General features: G+C 43.4%; 1 protein-coding gene across 2 annotated transcripts in view; it reads right to left on the bottom strand.

The window, feature by feature from the left end:
• Nucleotides 1–1554: 1554 nt before the first annotated feature.
• Nucleotides 1555–22408, bottom strand: part of plxdc1 (plexin domain containing 1) — a 44672-nt gene continuing 23818 nt past the window's right edge. Inside the window, exons 3-14 of one of the 2 annotated variants that reach the window (XM_035406468.1) lie at nt 21537–21680; nt 20436–20505; nt 17473–17595; nt 17264–17382; nt 16642–16741; nt 15930–16025; nt 14906–14987; nt 10397–10457; nt 9861–9987; nt 8705–8740; nt 4839–4999; nt 1555–3032 (exon numbers count right to left, since the gene is read on the bottom strand). In XM_035406468.1, coding sequence (XP_035262359.1) covers nt 2910–3032; nt 4839–4999; nt 8705–8740; nt 9861–9987; nt 10397–10457; nt 14906–14987; nt 15930–16025; nt 16642–16741; nt 17264–17382; nt 17473–17595; nt 20436–20505; nt 21537–21680 — 1242 coding nt within the window. In that variant the 3' untranslated portion in view covers nt 1555–2909. The remainder of the gene's footprint in view (nt 3033–4838; nt 5000–8704; nt 8741–9860; nt 9988–10396; nt 10458–14905; nt 14988–15929; nt 16026–16641; nt 16742–17263; nt 17383–17472; nt 17596–20435; nt 20506–21536; nt 21681–22408) is intronic. The other variant, XM_035406469.1, reaches the window with a different exon arrangement.

Here is a 22408-nt window from a genome sequence, read left to right as displayed (position 1 = left end):
GCTTGCGTTGCGTTGAGAATTTAAGGGGACACATTTTATATCCCAAATCTTGTTGAGGTTCTTGCGTGGTGTTTTGAATTTGAGTAACGAGCATTTGCATTTCAATTTAGGAAATGAAACACGTTAGATGAAGTCTAATTCATTAAAGTTTGTATTGTTCCTAGTTTTTCAAACTGCCGTTTATTTATTAAACTTTCAGTTTATTAACTTAAATTAGGATACAGCCTAAGTTTTATTATCGAATAAATGTTCCATGCTCTAACCTAACTGGATGGATATACCCATAGTAAATCGTTATATAAACAATTTAGGCCTACTTAGACTAACTTAATTCTCTATTTGTAATTACGATTTGCCATCAACGTTAATTCTGGTTAACTCTACTTCCAGCAGTTTGTGCACGCGATTGCGTTCACATCTTACTGATGATTAAATTACCAGCAGATGGCGCTATTACGCAATATAATATGAACTACCTAAGAAACATGCACGTTTAGTACTGAAGTATCCCATCTTTGTAGGCTGGAGTTGGGGGCGTGTGCTCAGAGCACGCCCCTCTACTCCTGGATTCAAGATACAAATGCGGTGGAGAAGGTTTTTGTTTACTATTGGGGTGGGAGGTATGGGTCTGGATTGAGCATCTCACAGTTATTAAGCAGTTTAAAGATTTCCCACAGATGTAATATATAATGTAATTGTCACAAGTGTGTTCATGATCCAGCGGTCTGCAACCACTCCAGTGCGAACACAGAGGCCCCAAACTCCTACTTAAAATACATAGTTGTGCACTCTGTGTCCCAGTGGGGTCAGAAGTCTTCAGCCAAATGGAAAAAAATGTTTTGTTTATATCTCCATATCTCTAAAATGACATTTTAGGGTTCCAGATTAACAAAACCTGGCTTACAAAAACACATTACTTCTTTGATACTACGATTTTTGCAATTTGTTACAAAACTTAATTTCTTATAAATATCCAATAGTTTTTGTCACATTTTAGACAGCTTCTGCATTACAGCCTGTGGTGAGTGTTGGCAAAAGGTGCTAACAGCCAGATAATCAATATAGGTAAACCAGCATCCAAAAGAATTTAGTGGTCCACTAGCGGCCTGCAGTCGGCCCAGCTTTCAGCCGGTTAGTATTCTGTAAATTGGTACTATGGTCATATGCTAGTAGACTGTTTCGGTGAGAAAGTAAAGATAAGGACAGCTATCAAGAGACAGCAAAGTAGTTAAAGGACCCTGGCTCCAGCAGATCGCTATATTGGCGATTTACTAAGCTGGCACACTAACAGCTGGCATCGACAGCTGTTAGTGTGCCATACACGTCAGGTATCTCCAAAGCAGCTTGTATGGTGATGTTATGTTTCCAGTGGCTGTGCATAGGAACAGGTTAATTCTATAGCGTTTACTCATGATTATATATACAAAAATCAGTTTTTATATTGTGCCAGTACCTCTTTCCTTCACAGCTCTCAAGCAGGGTAAGCTCTTCACACCCAAGAAAATATGCAGTAATACTGATATCAGAACTTATGTCAAGAGCATTGTCCACACGTTTACAATCAGAAAATCATTTATTGATTTGTTGTCATGGTGTATTTACTCTTTTATACAATGTTGATATAGTGTATTCATGTAGCTGCACTACAGAACAGAAATCCCAAAATCCGGAAGTCCATTCTGGAGTCCCTGGTGACAACGGCTTGGTCAGGGGCGTTGTCACCGGGGGCCATCGACCTTCCCGTGCTTTTATGCGTGGTCTTCAGGACTCCATGTCAGACCTGGTCGAGATTCCTGCGATCGAGAGTGTGCAAGCATACAGTCTCTTGGGGATGCAGGGTGGGACTGCTTTCCTTGAGGTGACTGAGAGAGCCCAAACACTTTCCAAACACTTTCGATCGAACCCACACACTACTCCGGTCTCCCATTAGAAACACACCGCGGCAGGGATTGGTGAAGCCTGTTCCATGAAGGGCACTGTCATGTGATTTTGATTCCGCATTGGAGTTAAAGGGGATTTTGCTATTTTCGTTTGACAAGGTGCCTATTTATGTATGAGCTACAACTGTGTATGTTTACATGACAAAAGTAAAAGAGCATTTAAAATACTCTGTATCTCTGCAATGCTGATCTGCTAAGTTTTAGACCAAAACTTTACCGCTACTGTGGGACTTAGTAGTGGACCAAAGCAAAAGTACAAGCTACTTTTGAAATCAGTCAGAGTGTCAAAGCTTTGATTCGAAGCTGCTATTACTCATCTGCTAACACCACAATGTGATTGCAGAATGTAATGTTTGCAGGTTGTTCTTGGTCCCCAGGGATCCTGCAACCAGTTCCATGTTTTAAGTTTATGAGTTTCTCCAGGAACTCATGGAACCTGGTCCCCAGGTCGCACTGGAGAGAGCCAAAAATTACGATTCAACATAATTCACTATAAAAAAGCATCCTGCCCGGATTTGGCAAGAAGGCCCAATGCCTAATAAGCAAAGTTTTCTCTTATTGCAACATTTACAGCTTGACGCACGAGCAACTTTGGCAAAAGTCTCATCAGAGGTTTACTGGATGTCTGTCGCTCTTATCACCTCTGTCATCACTGTAGAGATGCACATTACCCACAGAGCTAGTCGAATCCACACGGCTAAAATAGGAGTATCATATGAAACATCAGTCATTGATCAACAAGACGCTTTGTAAAACGGATTTCCATTCTCCTTGTGAAAACAAACAAAAAACAGAAAGCGGTATAAAGATTAACTGTACATTAATTGCAGTAATGACGGCTAAAATCTCATTGCATTTTTACCACCGAGACAAGTCCATTTCTTAATGCCCCCCCCCCCCCCACAAAAAAAAGACCCGCCAGTGGCACCCTTTCCGGCCCCAGTCCTGAAAGCAGCGTGTCCAGTCTCCTTAGCACTGCTCAGCCTCGATGAATCCCTCCTTCTCTTGACCCCCGACCTCCACCTCCGCGTAGCTGGAGTGGCAGCCTTGGTTCCGGAACTTCATGGACGGCCAGTAGTTGTTTGTACGTTGCTGTGGAAGCGGGTCGCACATCGAGAGAAAGGGTGGTTAGGGAAAGGGAACGCGGGAAAGAGGGCGTGCGCGTGTGTGCGCGTGCGTGCGTGCGCGCGTGTGCGTTTACGGGGGAACGTGACCGTAAAAAGGAACACGGCGAAGGCTGCGTGGTCGGAACCCTGTCACTTCCTACACGTCAATTTGAATAAATCATAATAATAGCGTAATAACTGTGTGCTGTGCTCTCTTCACGCTTGAATTTTAGAAAATGAAAAAAACACCGCTAAGACAATGATTTACAAGCGCATTAAAGGGGAATTTACAGAGTATGAAGTATGAACAGTACAGAAGATTGCATCTATTAGTGATTACTGGGAGATAAACATAAAGTGTGTGCAAATGAAGTGACACCAGCACAGTGCAGGTACTGTGTCACAATCATTAGCTGAGTTTTCCTTCCTGCACAGTAAATTTGTCTGAAGTTGTTTGTATGAATATTTTATCAGTCATCCAGGTTACAGGTTCCTAAGACCAGAAATATTAAAAGCGCTGAGTTACATTACATCACTGGTATTTTGAAGATGCTCTTATCCAAAGCTACAACGAGAAGACAAGTGCGTAAATCGGGGTTAAAAGCAACAGCAACCGTAAATGTGTGAAGCAAATACTCAGAAACCATTTGTTAGGGAGCATACATGAGGATTCGGATTACACATTAACAAAACCCAATAAGTATCATTTTGCAAAATAAGAACATTTCAATGCAAAAATATCAACAACAAACAAACAATAGAACAGAAGTGCAATCAATAGCAATTAATCACGACCGCAATATTATGTTGCAGTTACAACATGCATGCAAAAACCCATTTTGAGGATTGTTATGACAAACACGTTTGGGTTGTGATCGTATAAGACTGCACAACAGTGATGCCTCTCTGTCTTGTCAATGTCAGGATCTAGTTAATTAGACTCAGTAGCAAAGTAAGCTATCTAACTGAAATGCTTGCAATATTGTTAAGTGTGTCAGTAACTCTGGAAACCTGATGTTGGGCAGAGAGGAAATCTTTATTAACACCCTGAGCTACTTAGGACTTTATGTGTGTATCAATAATTCTTAATTAGCCAGTTTGTATTTATCAAATCCCTGCTACCAGGAACAATTTATATTTCCGTTTTTCAGCGTAGAGGGAACTTGCCAAGGTTCTCGGAGTTACGGTGTCTGCTAAATATCAGTAAAGTCTGCTAAATGGCAGTGAAGTGTGTGAGTGTGTGTTGGATGGATCCATATGTGCATTTACATGGGGATGTGTGTGTAGCTCCACAGTGACTGGGAACAGTGTTATGTGGAGCTACTGTGAGAACTACTGTGACTTTCCCTCTTCTTGTTTTTCTCAATTACAGTACTGGCATAAATGATGACTCAGAGCATGAAGAGGAATTACAAAGCCTTAGAGAAGAGACCATACTGCAATGCGTGATTATCTCCCTGCCAACCTCGGCATTTGTGCAAGAGAGTGTGTGTGTGTGTGTGTGTGTGCACATGTATGTGTGTGCATGAATGTGTGTACACGTGTGTTTAGTATTGGAGTTGACTGGAGCAGGAAATTAGAAATATGTTAAATTCTCAAACAGACAATAATGGGGGAATAGGCTTAAAATCCCAGTACACATAGAGGTTTAAATACTTCTGGGGTTCATAGTTGTTCATAATGAGAGATGTAGTTCTAGAATTCTCTCCTTCTGTGACTCCAGTTTCCTGCTCCTGGTAGGAGGGCAAAGCTAAGAAGGTGAAAGAGCTGCCTCAGTGCCGCTTCCACTGACCTGCATGAGGTAGAACGGCGGGGCGACAGTGGGATGCGTGTTGATGTAGTAGAGAGCCAGCAGCGTCAGGATAACGAGCAGAACCACAGCTGTCACCACGCCTGCAATGATTCCAGTGTGCTCTGGCGCCCCCTGCTCCCTTGGAGGACCTGTCTGTAGATCTGAGGGAGAATGAATGGGAAACCTGAAGGCAAAGTGTGATGTGGGCTTCACAACACAGAAGTGCATCTGCTACATGATGACATATTCCTCTTGTTGCGTGTTTCAGGGAGACCAGAGACAGAGAGCAAGGCTGTGTCCCAAACCACTTACAGATCCTTTTGCTTACTCAATCTGTGTGAACTCACAGTTCGAATCAGCATTTCCTAATTGATAGGCCATGTTTCATAGTCAGGCCTTGAACCCTCATTTTGGAAGTTGGAATTGCCTTGTACCTAGTATTATTAGATGTTAGATGTTTCAAATGATAGCTTAAGAAATGAGGTGGCTCAGATCCTGCCTTTGATGAAAGGGAAAGCATTAGTGATGATGACTTTGAGGAAGGAAACACTGAAACAATTAGCCACAAACCAATGTAGGTTTTCTAGATAATCTATTGCTTCCTTACACAGGAGGTAGAAACCAGACCTGGGTCAAACACATTATTTTTGTTTCAAATACTTTTCTACACTTTACTGAGCTTGCCTGGCGTATTGGAACCTATGAGATACTCTCAAAAAGTGCAAACCCCACCTTTTGGTCCTATTGGCAGGCTCAGTTGCACCAGGCAAGATCAACAGAGCACAGAAAAGTATTTGAATCCAAAACAAATACGTATTTGACCCAGGTCAGGTAAAAACCACAGGTCTACCTGCTCTCTCTAGCTACTACAGTGTTTCCCAGCTGTGTTCCTGGAGATCTTCCCTCCTGTAGGTTTTCATTTCAACCCTAATTTGACACATCTGACTCTACCAATTAGCAGCTGAACCAGACCTCTATCTGCTGAATGAGGTGTGCTTTGTTAGGGTTGGAGAGAAAACCTACAGGATGCTAGATCTCCAGAACAGGTTTGCAAACCACTGATCTACTACATGAGTCAACGGGAAAAAAGTAAGTAGATTATGATAGTGAAAATAATAATCAGATAATGATTATGAAAAAAATTAAGTGACAAATGTGAAAATGTAAGTAGGTTGCATATACTGTATCTAAGCGTGGTACAAATTAGTTATGTTGGTGGAATACAGTATTAACAATGATTTCATCAGCAACCTCCAAAAGATAACAAAATGCAAGCTTATGTGGCTGATATATCAGTTAGCCACTTATAAAATTTCCTTTTGTAAAATGTAGGCACAAATGTAAAGCTATGGAGCCTTGTACATCTCACAACAAAATATAACAGTTATTTCAAGGGACAAAAACAAGGGAGAAAATAAGCATGTTCATTTAACTTAAAATCAACTTGCAAGCTATTATGGTAAAAACTGTGAACTGTGACTACAGACTACAGTCTCTTAAGTGGAAAGGCAATGTGTATATTATCAGCTAACTGTAGGTTGAATTTATAATAACCAATATGATTTAGAATAATACATGAAACTGACCAGATCACTCAATGTTAACTAATGCAAATATGTTTACAAGAAAAAGACGTAAATTCTTGTCTGGACATTTAATGCGCATGTATAAGGCCAGCAGTTTGTGCCAGTGTTGATGACATACGTTGAAAGGAAATAAATGAGGAAGTAACTGCCTGATCACAATCCCCTGAAAAGCTCATTAGCGACCTGCTCCCAGAGGCCCTGGAATCATTACTTGGTGACATTGCACCATATCATGCAGTCATTAATCTCCGATGGTGGCTAATACGCTACAGCTATGGGATACAGAGAACTCTGCACTGTTAACGGTCTTCAGCTAGCGCTTTGTGCTTAGAAAACATATCCGCTTTAGTACAGATCTCATCTCCGTCAACTTTGTGCATTCATGCAAAACGGCTTCGTTCAAAAGAGATTTGATTCAGAGGAAAAACTTCAATCGCAAGAAAGAGGTCACTGATCTTTTTTCAACTTAAAACCCATTCATTTCAATTTGTTACAGCTAAAGTAGGTTCCCGTTTAATGCAAAGGCAGAACTACCCGATATGCTGCAATTAAGTACAAAAAAATCATCTACAAATGGCTGAGCCCGCAAATGTTGTACGGTCATGTGAAGCATTCAAGAACCGTCATCTGTTTTAAGGTAACTGTTCTGATTCTACTATTTGTAGTTCTTTGTCCACCACTGCTACGCGCTGAGGGCTTGAGGGCTTCAGGGCTTGAGGGATAACTCTGGAATGTACCATTAGTTTGCAGGAAAATGCAAGTGTGCAGTTGGCTCACAACGCACAAACGCAGGGCTCCAGCAAAAACAACTAGCGGTCGCAAGCAAGCCAGCTGGCTGAATGACTTTGAGCCATGGTCAAGAACACTATTTAAAGGCAATGTTTGAGAAATGCGGCAAATATTATTTGAATCGGTGAACACCAATGAAATGTACCCATTAATCTGTTTCGGAATATTCATTTGACACATCGATGACAACTCTGGTGGGCTGAAAATATAAACCAGGGGTAGTCTTTACATGTCTATAATCCATATCTGATGAATATTCAAAATGTCAGATGAATGAGTGAATGGTGTCAAAAGTCGCAGGCTAAAAACAACATTAATATGGAAGTGAACTAATTTCTGTGACCCACCCCTTTGTCAAACACAGCCTAAAACTTTATAAGATGGAATAAAAAGGAACGCTATGTTCACTTCACATCCCCAAGTCATGGACGTACTCTGGCAATTATAATTTATCAACCCCTAATTATTGTGCTCTGTTTTAGGCTAACTTTCCCCATTTCCAATTTTCTCAATTGGGCAGCAAGGTGGCGGGCTGACGGTAATGGAAAACGCGTTTCGCAAGAGTGCGTTCTCGCCCACTCGATTGCCCTCTTGAGGACCCCACCGAGAGAGCAAGTGCAGGGTTTGGGAAGCTGCCAGAGAAAGGAGAACAAGAAAGGAAAGAGAGAAGGAAAACAATTCAGTAGAGCACGACAGAACACGCTACGCCCCGATCCCGCATCTGCGTCGGCAAACGCCCACTCTCCCCCCGGCGACCCGGGACGCGTTGCTAACGAGCGCGGAGCTCGCGCGGGCGGGCGGAGGACTCGGTAGTGATCCAGCCGCGGGCTAATTAAAGCATCTGTCGCCATCGCAGCCACGCAGCCACCTTTCGCTATCACACAGGCGGCAGGCGTGCGGACAACAAACAGCGCAACGGCCGCGGGAGAGCCGCGCGAGGGACCGCGGTTATCGGCTGCTAAAATGTCAGCCGTGTCGCCGTGTTCCAGCCAATTAAATCGTGTCGTTTGTTTTCAGGTTTCTGTTATTCTGAGAAATGAGGGGCACTGCCAGCATATGGCTTGGGAATCCCTATGCACACCGTAGGTTTTTCCAGTGTACAATGTCCCGCTTCAAAAAATAATTCTTGTACATTATGAAGTTGGACGCTGGCGGTGTAATTCTGTCAGAACCTAACTGAGCTGCACTGTTGTTGTGCTAAAACTGCCCCCTTCTAAGATTAGAAAGGGTTACTGCAAAACAGGAAAACAAGACGAGCACACGTACATACAAAAACAGAAGCATGCGTTGGGATGCACACTCAAACACAAACACTGGCCAGGCGGTGGTCAATTGTCCAGGGCTACGCTGAGTTCATTCACATTTGAGCCGATACACAGATCAGGCCTGTGCTGCATATGGACCGCTGAGGTCATAACTGCAGTCGTTGAAAACAGATCATCAATGGACCACACAAAGAACAAATGCTGTGCTAACCACTGGCCAACTCACCATTGCCATTGTAGTGAATGAGCAGTTTGGTGTCATCTGTGGACAAAGAAAGCACTGTTGTGGAGGGACAGCGACAAGAGACATGATCTTGCAGAGACATCCTCACGCACAAGCACACACAGGCGTAGAATTACGCACACGTCCGCACAAGCAAACTGCTACACGCACATTCGCCACTTCTACCTCTATATTTATGGAAAACCAGCATATTACACAAGCACGTGTGCAATAAACATCTCTTGAAATATTTGTTAGCGGGGGTTTTCTGCCCATAATTATCTTGTCACGTTGTTGCAACATCCCCGTCGATGAGCAAACTAGCATCGGTGTCCTCTAAAGAGCTGGCAGCCAGCTATCATTCCTCTGCAGTCCACCAGCTGATCAGCATGAATGCAGCTGAGGCAGCTGCTGTAGGCAGATCGCAGGTGCCTGACTGACCAGAGGAGGCGCTGTTGAGCAATGAGACAGGGAACACCCTGCTGACTGAAATTATTACAGCCTCAGTCAGCACTGGTGTACAGCTTATCATATTTATAAAGCACTAAAAAAAGCAATCTAAAACAGTACAAAACCAAAAAACACAATGTACAAATTCACGTAAAAATATATTGGGGTCCATTCCAACTCCAACAAAATATAAAACTTGCAATGGTGCTACAACATCAGATCACATTACTGTAATCTCACAAAAACCTTACTAGGATGTTGGAGTGCATTTATTGGGAACTAGCAGTGGTGTGCCACGACCATGATCTCATCTTTGATTCAATAAAAACAAGAAATTCGAACAGATGATTCTGAGAAACAGAAATTTGATTCATGAATCATATTTGAATTGAATTTGATTCACTGTACCGTTACAAAAAAGATGTTCACCGCTAATCCAAAACCAATGTTGTCGAACAGCTCTTGAAATATCACCTTACACGCAGAGCCAGGTCTCGACGTTGGCGCGCAGGCCGTCTTATTGCTGACAATGGACTGAATCACAGGCCGTGGCTCACGAGTTCTCCTTCAGCTCACAGACGGTTGCCACGTCTCCAGTGCATGTTAATGGAATGGGCGAGGACACAAAGACTGGCCCCTGTCCTACACCTGTGGATTCCGGATAGAGCCCCCCCCCCCCCAGGTAGGCCGGAGAGCAGAGTGCACTCACCATCGGTCACGGGGCTTTCGGGCAGGGCTCCCGCTGATGGGGTGGGCTCAGGGCTGGAGGGGTTATAGGGACCCGTGAAGCCGTGGGGGTCCGACGTTGCGTAATCCTCGCACACGGCACCCTTAGCCTTTGAGGACAGAGTCACACTGAGGTTAGCCAAACAAAAAGCGAGGCAAAGGGGTTAAGTGTAATTACACCGCAGAGACCGCTGAGTCAGTTCAGCCCACATACATTTGATGACATATCTGCCCGAGACTATGCCAGCATAGAAAAATATGGGTATTCAAATATCTTTGACATAATACAAGTGTCTTGGATGAGGAAAATCCCGTTGCAGTGAAAATATTTTCAAGAATATTATTTATTTTACTACTGAATGTCCCTTGTAGTGTAGGGTTCGGCATAGTGGAATAGTTCTTATAGTCCTTGTGATCTGCCAAAAATGAATTGCCGTAGGAGGATATGTGTAAACAGTCTTTTATAAAATTAAAATTCGCAGTAACAAAATTCGGAATGCAATTCTCATTTTCTCCCACCTCCTCTGAGCAGCCATAGTCCAGCCACTCCTGTCTGTGTCTGTCTATTCCATCTGAGCACCTGAAACAGACACATGCGTAAGGACAGCATACCAGGCCAGAACTGCACGCATGCCATGGCTACAGCACACGCTCAACATGAGGCACGTCCAGAGGGGCGTGAACAGGTGTGACCTCACACTTCCAACAGACCAGCTGAAAACGACTAGACTGGATGAGTGCGGGTGTAGAGCAATCACAAACATTTACACACATAGGAAAGGTACATAAACACGTATGGCTGTGTTATGGGTCCAACCAAGCTACACCTGCCTACATCAGAAATGAACTATACAAAATTGCTTTTTTCTCCAACATTTCACTTTTTTGTTTTTCTCCTTATTGAAGAACCTATTGAGTGCCTGAGGAGGAATCACTATCAACCCCCCACCTACACATGAGAAATACCCCCACTTAAGTCCATGCACTCCTCCAACGTCCTCTCCTGCAAGCCCATTAGATATTTTACACTTTAGTTCACACAGTGTTACGGGAGAGAACTAGCACTGGTTGACTGATGAATTTTAACCTGTGGATGCCTGGCATGTCATTGGGAAGGACTAATGCAGATGTGCCCCTGCTAATCGTGATTGACACAGCTGGAACCCTGGCCAATGGAAATCCTCTCTACCGCAGTGAGGGTGAAGCCGGCTCCCCCTGCTGCTGACTCCTGGTCATTGCCAGCCGAGGCCGAAGCTAAAACTGCTATAGGGTCCAGCCTGCGCTCCTGGCGAGCGTGAGGTTTTTCCTTTGACACAGCTGGGAAGAAAATGGAGCAGAGATTTAAAAATAAACAAAAGCAGTTCTCCTCTCCTCACCAACAAGCGTACTGCCAAGAAAACGTAGACCCAATGCAAAGCACTGTGGCCTGATGGGGAAACCACATCACGGAACATGCAGTATGCTCTCCCTGTACAACTTTCCCCACAGACTCAAACCAGCTGCGATGATGTAACTCTTAGACCATGGTTTTGTACCACAGGTACAGATTTGTGGGCTTGTTCTTGTTAAGTTTAATTGGTCTATGCTAAACAATGCCTTGACTTCACTCTTGGGCTCGCACTGAAACGGCTGTACGCTCAGTCTTGGTCTTGGCCTGTGGTCATGGTTCTTATATTGAACTCTATTGAAACTTTTTGCCTTGGTAAGAGTCGTCTGGACCCAATCACAGTCACAGTCCCAGCAGGGGATCCAGCCTGTCCACAGCAGCATTAGCCGTGAGGAGCATTCGTCTCACGCGGGGACCTACAGAGACCAGCCTTTCCTTCAGACCTCATTTGTGTATCTGTTTACACTTGATGTTCTATTACTCACATATGCAAAATCCTGCTCCCTTGTCTTTGCATGCTGTGGTGTTATTCTGTCGGGAGCTCTCTGTCAAATTCCTGATTCTATTCTCTTCTATGTCTTCTATTCTAGGCCTCCCAGCTTGATTCCGTGTAGGACCGAGGGAGACTGTGGCTTCCAAGTTATGCCATCTGTACTAAAGTCAAACCAGATACACGGAAAAAATCAGTCACGAAAAACCTGTGCTTTATCAGTGTTCGGACAGTGGTATAGAAATGGTGTTTAATGATGAGATATTTTAGTTATGGCATTGGCTGCACAAAACTCTTTCCCCAACCACAGGAAGAGGCAGTTAGCTCAGGAGAGAACAGCCTGTATCTGAACGAGGCGATAAAAGAGGTATGGGATGAGCACCCTGTGGCTGCATGTTCATGGATCTTCTCTGGTGTTGTTCTTGGCCCACTCTCAGGATATCAGAGAGTGGAACCGAGGACAGATACACACACATACAAATGTGCTTGTGTACACTCTCTCTCTCTCTCTTTCACACACACACACACAAACACACACACACACACAACAGAAATCCACACAAATGCATGCATGCCAGCCCATTAGCCAAGCTATTTTTGTCACAGAAATGTATGCTGTTCTCTTTTAAGCCTTTCCAAACATTAAGTTTGTTTTTTGATCTTTAGAAACACATTTTCCACATAACAATGGCACCATACCAGGAACCGAACAGGCGCTAGCCATATTGACTGTGACTGCTCCGCTGTCCTTTCAGTGTCTCTGGTGGTTAGCACCTTGAGAGTGGACTGTCAGTTATAAAGTCAGAAACTATGCTCACACTCTGCTGATATATCTGGGGTATCTGACCTGATATTATAAACTCAGTGACCTCTAACGCCTATATCAACATATAATTTATGTGGCTCTTACACGGGCCGGAACTACACTGCCGAGGGTACGAGTGTTTGAAAACATGGCTTTCATCAACTGACACTTCAGCAATGAATGACTTCGATATTGTGGCCTGCCATGTTCACAGGCTTGCATATTTGACATTGCGAGTTACACTCCAGTGCCAACAACACTGCTAAGCCGAAATCAACAAACTGCGTTTGCTGCTGCCACAAACACAACCCCAGGTGTTTTCCCAAGATGCACTGGAAAACAGTACCCAAAGCACCAGTGAAAAGGGCAGGGCAGCCAACAGGAAATCTGTCAAGTCCACAAGGGTCTGCACTTAACAGCGTGTGGAAGACGTCAATATAAACCTTAGGGACATAAAAAATGGGCCTGCTTCGTCAAAAATGACATTGCAGGTTAAGGTTCATACGCTACGCTAACACACTGCAGGAACACATTCATAATCACAGAGCTGCTTATCTCGGAGAGTGTAGCTATGGTTGTGATTTTTACAGTGCTCTGAGAGAATTGTAAAAAGAGGAAGAGGGAGGAAGAGGAAAATATTCTGTCTGCAGTATAGGACCTCTCCACAATTCATTTGAAGTGTTAACTCCAATGCTATCCTTAGAAGTCCAACAAAATATTCTGCTGCTTACTATACCATGTGACAATGAGGGCGGTTTCTATGCTACTGTGGCATCTGGTGGTACTGGCAATATGAGAACTGCATGCCTATAATTTACTAGCAAGACACTGCGGTAGTACATTTCACAACATGTTAATCAACTACAGCAGTATATACATGTGCTATTACGAATGTTTCTGATGTATTTTAACTTCTGAAACAATTAATCAAATCATATTAAGGCAGGTGTAACTGATACAAAATTTTACTAAGTTCATTTTTGTACAATTTCATATCAGTTACACCTGCTTAATATATTACAATAGACAAAGAGATGAAAACATCAATGATAAAGAAACAAATGCTTTTATCATTTACATTTATGTGTTTCTGTGTTCTATGTGTGAAAAATGATCCATGCAAGCAATAGTTCTGACTTATTTCACTGAAAGGTGAATTACAATAAATTAATGCACGGAATTACAATTCAATTGGAAAACATTGATAGAAACTGATTGAAAAACTGAAAAACTAATCTGCATGCTAAACCACCTATTTTTGAAGACTGTGCAGCTTTTTTTGAAGAGCATGTAACATACAGTGAGTACTTCTGATATGAAAGCACTTTACTTTAGTGTCCTGATTTCATGAGCCATTTCCAGCTCAGCTCTTTTTAGTCTTGTTGGCAGCCCTTGGTTTTGGTAGTACGAAATCAGGACAATTAATGATCTCTTCTGTTCAAAATACTGATCAAAATTGGTCCTTAACGTTGCTGTGCAAAGAATGGTTTTGTAAAAAAAAAAATAAAAGAAATAGAAGTGAGTCATGCGAGCTGTTTGTCCAAAGCAAACAGGTGACGTCAGCGACAAAGACCTGCTCAAACACTTCATCTCATCCTCCAACTTGGAGTGAAGTAGGACACAAGACGTTATGCAACGTCCCACAATTTAGCCAAATGAGAGAAAGCTCTTGCCATTTGGGCCTTCTTAGAGATAATTTATGACGATTAGCCTTTTCCTTAAATTGCATCCATTTGAACGGTTTGAATAATTTCCGTTGGGCTGGCCCAGACGATTTGGTCATTGTCCTCGAGAAATGCCGCAAAGAGAACAATAGACGTGTTCTGTCAGTTCCGTGGAATTCTGGGACAGGAGCTGCGCTCATATCCGCATCTCACAGTTTTTGCTGATGACCAAAAGGAAACAAAAGACCACAGGCTTTGTTTATTGTTCCAACTGAGCGAAGAGCGCAAGGATTACTCACCCCAAACTGTTTCCCATTTCCCAGAGTCTCTCGCACTCGCCTCATGCTAGCAAAGCAAAGACTTGTTCTATTTTTGGACTCTGGCAACATTACTACTTTACAGGAATTGGATACAGTTTACCATAATGCTTTGCACTTCATTACAGGTGCTAAATCCTTAAACCATCACTGACTCGCATATGAATGGTCTGGGTTGACTTCTTTACACCTATGCAGATCGATCCAATGGTATGTATTCATCTATAAAACAATAATTGGTCTAAATGTCCATAATTTTGGGTGAGATGTTGGATGTCAGGTGCCCACATACTTTTGGCCATGTAGTGTACATACACACAAAGAGCTGTGTGCTCCAGTCCTGGCTGTGCCCCTGTCTCTCTCACCTCTGAATGACGTTGCACCAGCCACAGCCAGACGTCAGGTTGGAGGAGATGCAGCTGTCGCAGCTCCCGTGCTGCAGGCAGGCTGAGGAACGAAATCACAGGAGGGCAGGGCTTAGGGTCAAAGGACATGCAACATTCGACAGTAAAAAGAAATGTGAATACAATCAGTGTTAATTTAACTCAGGCAGTCTTTATAGAAGTGCAAGAGAGACTTTTTGTCTCACAATCCAAGCCAGACTGAAGGACATGTCATGCTGTATGGTGGACCATTGTCTAAAGCTCAATCCAGCTAAGACTGTGGTGCTATACTATACCACCCAAGTCTCCATGACTTTAATGCCTCTCCTTTAATGTAGGTGCTACAGGAGAGCTCATTCAGAGCTCTTACTACGGTTACCCAAGACGACCAGCTGTCCGTTCTCCACACTATAGTGGTGAGTCGGGCATGTACATTCTGTCTATACAACTGAGTCGGGCATGTACATTCTGTCTATACAACTGAAGATTCTGACATAGCTCCTAGTCCAGGCCCTGGTGCTCTCACACCTGGGGTATTGCAATTCCCTTCTTGTCAGGCTCTCTATTTAGGGTATATTTGTGGTTTTATTGTTCTCTTAGGGCGTGTTGTGGAATTAGACTGTTTGCATTTAAAATTTTTTAGTTTTAACTTTGTTAGCATAGTTAAGTTACACTGGTGCTTCAGGGATGTTGCATCTTTACTCGCTGGTCTGGGCATGTTCTGGCACTACTGTTCATATTAATCAAGAGAATGCACTTCTCTTTCTCCTATATTGTTAATCACTTTGAAAAAGAGCATCTGCTAAATGAATGTAATGTAATGTAATAGAATAGGATGTGATGAGATGCAACAAGAGTAAAATGAATTTTGTCAGAGCAGATTAATTGCGGACAATGTTATTGCGTATTCTTTGATTCTGGCAGCCATTGGCAAAAGTCCATGTCCTTCTGTGGTTGTGGGGGGTGACTGATCGTCTGTAATTGGCTGGGAGGTAGAGGTACTCACTGGGCAGTGGGGTGAACTCAAAGGCAGAGCGGTTGGTGATCTTTGTTGTGTCTATCTCCACTCGATGATACTCGTAGATTGTTTGTCGTCGTGAATCTACAGACAATAAACCATGTGCTCAGACATATAAACACCCTGCCCTGCACATATACATACACTCACACACAAAACAAATATCACTTCAACACCAGCCGCATAAAATGAAACTGCTGGAACATCACAGAAAACAAATACATAAAAATCTGTAGAAGTAGAGACAGTTTATTCGACCTCTTTGACCCCTCATGTATACATAAAAAAATACTGTAGACACCCTGGAGACCTCAAAGCTGACTTGATGCCTATGCCTGACCTGGGGCCTGTGACAGACCAATGGCATGTGACTGACCTGGGGCCTGAGACTGACCAATGGTCTGTTACTAATCTGGGGCCTGTGACTGACCAATGTTCTGTGACTGATCTGGGGCCTGAGACTGACTCATGGTGTGTGACTGACCTGGGGCCTGTGACTGACCAATGGTCTGTGACTGATCTGGGATCTGTGACTGACTCATGGTGTGTGACTGATCTGGGGCCTGAGACTGACTCATGGTGTGTGACTGATCTGGGGTCTGTGACTGACTCATGGTGTGTGACTGACCTGGGGCCTGTGACTGACTCATGGTGTGTGACTGACCTGGGGCCTGTGACTGACCAATGGTGTGTGACTGACCTGGGGCCTGTGAAGCGGCGAGATGGGCCATGAAGGCATCAGATAAGCCCACCTTCACTGGGTGTGTATCTGAGCTTATTTCCTCCACCGACAATGGAACCTGGGACAGAGGAGGGGGAGGGAGAGGCGGGAGAGTAATTAGAGAAGGAGAGTGAGAAAACATGGCCCTGCGGTGGTAGAATGAGCTATTTCCACGGCGGTCAGAATAAGAGAAACATTCACCACCTTCCGACATAGACTGGAGAACCACCTCTTCAAACTACATCTCAACACCTCTACACCACCCCACCCTTCCACTTTCACCAGCCCTATCACCTGATTAAATGTAATATCGTTTTATCTTTTCACAGCCTGCTGTTCTTTGTTCTTGTTCGTATAATACTCATTTGGGTAGTTTTATTCTTGTTTATACAACTTAGTTTCAAGGGTAGACGACAAGTTGTCAATCAAGTGCACACATCTTGCACTTGCTTTCTCTCATAAGAGGGGCTACGGTTTTCCCCCTCTGGGGAATTACTGCCCTTCGTTCACATTTCTTTGCACTGTATATTGCCCGGGATGTATGTAACGTGCTAGATGGCAGTAAAGAACAGCAAGTGGAGCGTTAGGGAGCCGGACCCACATCTCTGTAGCTGAAGACGATGGCCCCGGTGCGGTGGAGGGCAACCTGGAAAGTGAACACCCCCTGCGCCTCCTGGTCCTGCAGCCGCACCTTGTCCCACTGCACCACAAACACGTCCTCTGTTGGGAGGGCAAAGGTCAAATGTTAAAGATAGATATGAGGTCATTGTACAGCCTACCCCGGCCCCAGTGACAACCATGAGTGCTCACCGTTGTCCAGGTACTGCACGGTGGAGTTCCTGGAGTAACTGGGGTCGAAGTTGGCCATGAGCGGGGCGATGTATTGAGTGGCCGTCAGCATGCGATGCGTGACTTCCCCTGTGAAGATGAATCCTAAGGGATACAAGAGGTTAAAGGTCAGAGAGTCAGGTCGGCATATTTCGCTGATCTTTATTCTATTGCTCTGAGGTTGTAAGCCTCACTGATGGTGGTGCTATATCCCTGCATTTTGTCGGCTGTGTATACCCCTCCCTCTCCTTCACAGAGGATGGGGAGGGAATCTTTCTGATTGACAGACCAAATGCCCTTAGAGGTCATGAGCCCAGTACCATAACTGAGAGGACAGGATTTGTGTCTAAATTAACCACACATAGAGAAATCCAGAGAGAGGTGGCTACAGTGGATTTACGGTTTATTGAGAATCGAAAGTGAGGTGGTCTACCAGTACGCCACTCGAGGGAACAGAACAAACAACATGGCAACACCCTGCTTAACCCTCAGGTTCTGTTTACTTACTAACGCCTGTGAAACTGCTAACTTGGGTCAGATATATCCAGGACATTCTTGGGATTTTAACACAATAAAGAAATGAAATTTATGCAAACATACTGAATACATGAATATTATTTTTATTTAAATTCCAAACAATATAAAGAATATATATATGGTTAATGGCCATTTACCTCTGCTAGGTCACATTTAACAATGAAATTGTCATTCCTTTTTTGTGATAAAGATGTGACATAAAACATCCACTAAAGTGAAGGCATGGGAGGCATAAATCATTTTTATCTGTGAAAATTAAAATGAAACAGGGTCTTCATGCAGTAAAATACTGATATTTCTCAGTTTGAACTGACATTCTCAATTGGTTTTCATCTTTATCTCATTCTATTCAAAGAAACCATACAGACAAGAAGACATAAAGCAAATACAGATGATGAATAACAGATAGAATCACAAAATAAAACTGAATCTATGCTGGTTTAGTCACCGGTTTTGCAATACATCAATCAAAAGTGGCATTCCTCTTTGACTAAAAGTTCAAAAACACCAGGGTTAACATGTGCTCTCACAATGAGATAAGCAGTTTTAACTAACAGCTATAACCTCTGCCATACACGAAAAAATGACTTGCCTTTAACAACTGGCATGTTTATGAATTATGCAATGATAAACTTTGTGACGACATGTCTAGTCTGATGAAACTTTCTGTAGTTGCTATAAGCTGTTGATAATACTGTATTGATGTAACTTTATGAAGCTTCATGTAGAGCTTACTAAGGTATTATAAATTCTACAGGAACAGACTGAAAAACAACACAAACTTTGTTTCAATGTGCTTGAACAGTCCGTTTAATGCAAATGCGCTAACTTAATTAGCTCAAGGAAGGGCCAATGTTGTCCTAAGTTTACCCTCCCTTGACTGCCAACACATTATGGTAACTTCAAAATCAAATGTCAACGGTTGTGCCAGTTTTTGAAATCTGGTAGGCATCCACTTGTAATAATATCCAATCTTTAGACTGACAATTCATATTCATTTTTGAAAGCGACCCAACGCTGCGGTCAATGCAGAATTATGAAAATCTTCAGCTATGTGGAGAAAGACACACAAAAGGCCAGGGTACCTCCGGTTGTCCAGGGAATGCCCTTCTGTACCAGTCCTGTCCTTGATCGAGGGCATATCCGGGCTAACTAGCTTACACAAGCATACTAAACGCATGTGTTGACTGAACGATTCCAATTTGAGCATCACACACACTAAAGGCACAAGTTGCGTGGCTGAATATCCAATTTATTTCCACACACAGATGTGGCACAAATTAGAACTGAAAAGGTGCCAATCCATCTGGTTTCTGCCGTTCACACTGTTCTAAAAACTTTCAAGCTCTGTCACGAAGCTGGGCCACTTTAACTGCGGTCTGAATGTAGCCTATGAATGCAGCCTATGGTAATCAGATAATCAGTGCAGTTTCACAAGGGTGATTTTGCAATATTACATCTCAGACCAACAAGCTAAAACAAAGTTTACAAAACAAATGACATGCGCACATGTGGTAATCGGTAATAATTGCACGAACATATAAAAATATATATCAAAGATACCGCAATTTACTGGTTTCCAAAGTATCGCGTAGAGGAAATCTTTGCATTAGGTCTTTAAAAAAAATTAACCCTGTCTTACGGCCTCCATCTGAGTAATTAAGACCTTGTGCGAATTTTCACTGCGAGGACCACCCGCCTCTTACTGACGTATGTATGCTGTACGCACGTCAGATGAGGCAAACTTATTCCCAACTAATTTTAGCGCCAGATTTTAAAGAGCCTAACCAGCCTGTTTGTAGGAGGGAGGCGGTTTGTTTCCACAGCACAAGCTCTTTGCTTGCATGTATACACCAGTTCAATGAGGGAAATGGCAATAACCCCCAAAAAAGTCCCCCGGGAAAGCCATGAACCATTCTCACTAACACAGCGGCACATGATAATAAGGACTGGAATTAATTATTAAGCCCCTGTCATATGGGAATTAAGTGGAGGAACTGCGAAAGAGACAAAGGATTGCACATGGGGAGAGACTGTCTGTGTTCGGGCTGGCAGGAGCCTGGCGGATTCAAAAAATTTTCAATCAGGAAGGGGGACCAGAATATACATTTTTCATTAATGAATCCGTTCCCTTAATTAGCGTCAGCTCCATAAAAAGCTATTTTAGGCTTCAGTAATGGGAATCCATTGCATACTTATCAGGACACAGTTATTATTCTAAGAACACAAAATAGACCCAGACACACGCCTACTGTACAATGCTTCTGGGGCTGCTGACAACAATATAAACAGGAACCTGAATGAGTGAGCGATGTAAATTGCCCAAATAAATTATATGTCTGACTAAATTTGCAGGCATGTAATAATGGATGCTGAGGAGTCAGTCTGCATTAGTAACACTAATGTACCTCCTGTTGCTATGGTGATTTGCCTCAGATAGTGTCCGTAGAAGGGGAAATCAAATGATAGGGCCACCCGCTGGAGATAGAGATAGAGAAAGAGAGAGAGAGAGAGAGAGAGAGAGAGAGAGAGAGAGAGAGAGACTTTTGATTCCACATGACAATGACCTAAATGAGCACGGTTATTCACCATTCTGCAAAACATTCTCATAACATCACAAACAGGATATACAGTGCACCCGCCCATCACAAGGATAGCACTACTGAGCCATATTACATTACATTACATTACATTATAGGCATTTAGCAGATGCTCTTATCCAGAGCGACGTACAACAAGTGCATAGGTTTCATGATGTAGAGGCGCAAAAGAAACACTAGAGTGAACTAAGGATCGTAGTGCCAGAAGTGACCACATCGATCAGGACTCCAACCCTGTAGAGTAAGCTTGTTCAGCAAGCAAGCAAGCAAGCAAGAATCCTATATATATATATTAAATCATGCTGTATAACGTCGGTGAGCAACCCGGGTGGAGGTCTTTGATCGTTACTCTATACTTAATCTGGCTCAGTTCAGTTCAGCATTGGAACTTTGACTGGTACCAGATGTTCTGGTCAGAAGAAACCAAAATTGAGCTTTTAGGGCAAGCACACCGGATTATTAATACAAAACTCAAACCATGTACGGTAACTTTTAAAATTACCATAGCATCATGACATAGCCTTGAATAGTCAATTTAACATGCCCAAGTATAAAGTAAATCAGCAAGCAGTTATCCTTCCATGGTACATGAGAAGAAAATAAACATTACGGGCTAAATAGCACCCAGAGGCAGAACCCATTGCTTAATGAGGGGAAACACTGGCTTCAGCTGAGAGAAGTCACAAAAGAGATTTCACATTGGAACATTATGTCCATATGTCATAGCACAAGCTGTGTGTGAGTGCGTGTGTGTGCGTATGTGTGTGTGTGTGTTTGTGTGTTTGTGGGTGTGTGTGCATGCGTTTGTGTGTGTGTGTGCGTGTGTGTGTGTGTGCGCGTGTTTGTGTGTCTGTGTGTGTGTGAGCGTGTGTGTGTGTGTGTGCGTGTATGTCTGTGTGTGACTCTCACCACAGCCTGACGCCGTGTGTTGGACAGGATACCATGCACTCTGACGTGACTGTGCTCCACAGCACCCAGGTCCACCCACAGCTCCTCTGTGCGCTTGTCTGTTGGGCCATAACTGCGCCAAGAGTAGTACTTCTGAGAGTCCTCCTGAGAGAGAGACATAGAGAGAGAGAGAGAGAGAGAGAGAGAGAGAGAGGGACAGAGAAAGAGAGAGATAGAGAGAGGAGCATTTTGAGTGACAAACTCAAACCGTCCCTAATTTTCATCATACACAGAGCAGTTAAACCCATGACAACCACAAAAACTACAGGTAAAAAAAGGCAACTGTGGTCTTCACAATCAAAAGCTTTTCCCTGAAGGTAGCAACCATACCTTTACCCCATATTGTTTGGCATAATCCAATAGATCCCATATTAGAAAGAGGCTAGCAAGAATGGACCAGTCAGGTATACATTATGACCGGTCCCCGCGAATCAAAATACAGTTAATTGAGGATTGGCGACTCCTCTGTTTACGCAGTCAGACTGCATCAGTTACATAAGTCGTACAGTGCTTTGGACTGCAATGAGCTCACAGCACAGCTGGCAAGTAGCAAAGTGAAATGAAGTGGCCAGCCACACGTTTCTGTGGACAGGGTTGCTAATGTGTGGAGGGCATGCTTCTTAGTGCACATCAAATCCAATACTACTCTCTCACACACGCACACACACACACGCACGCACTCACGCACACACACACACACGCAAACACACGCATGCCCACCCACACACATGCACGCACACACACATGCACGCACACACACACGCACGCACGCACACCCACACACACGCACGCATACACACACACACACACACGCACACACACACAAACAAGCA

Source organism: Anguilla anguilla, chromosome 2, assembly GCF_013347855.1.
Source record: "Anguilla anguilla isolate fAngAng1 chromosome 2, fAngAng1.pri, whole genome shotgun sequence".
Lineage (NCBI taxonomy): Eukaryota > Metazoa > Chordata > Actinopteri > Anguilliformes > Anguillidae > Anguilla > Anguilla anguilla.
This window is presented reverse-complemented; position numbering and strand designations above follow the sequence as displayed.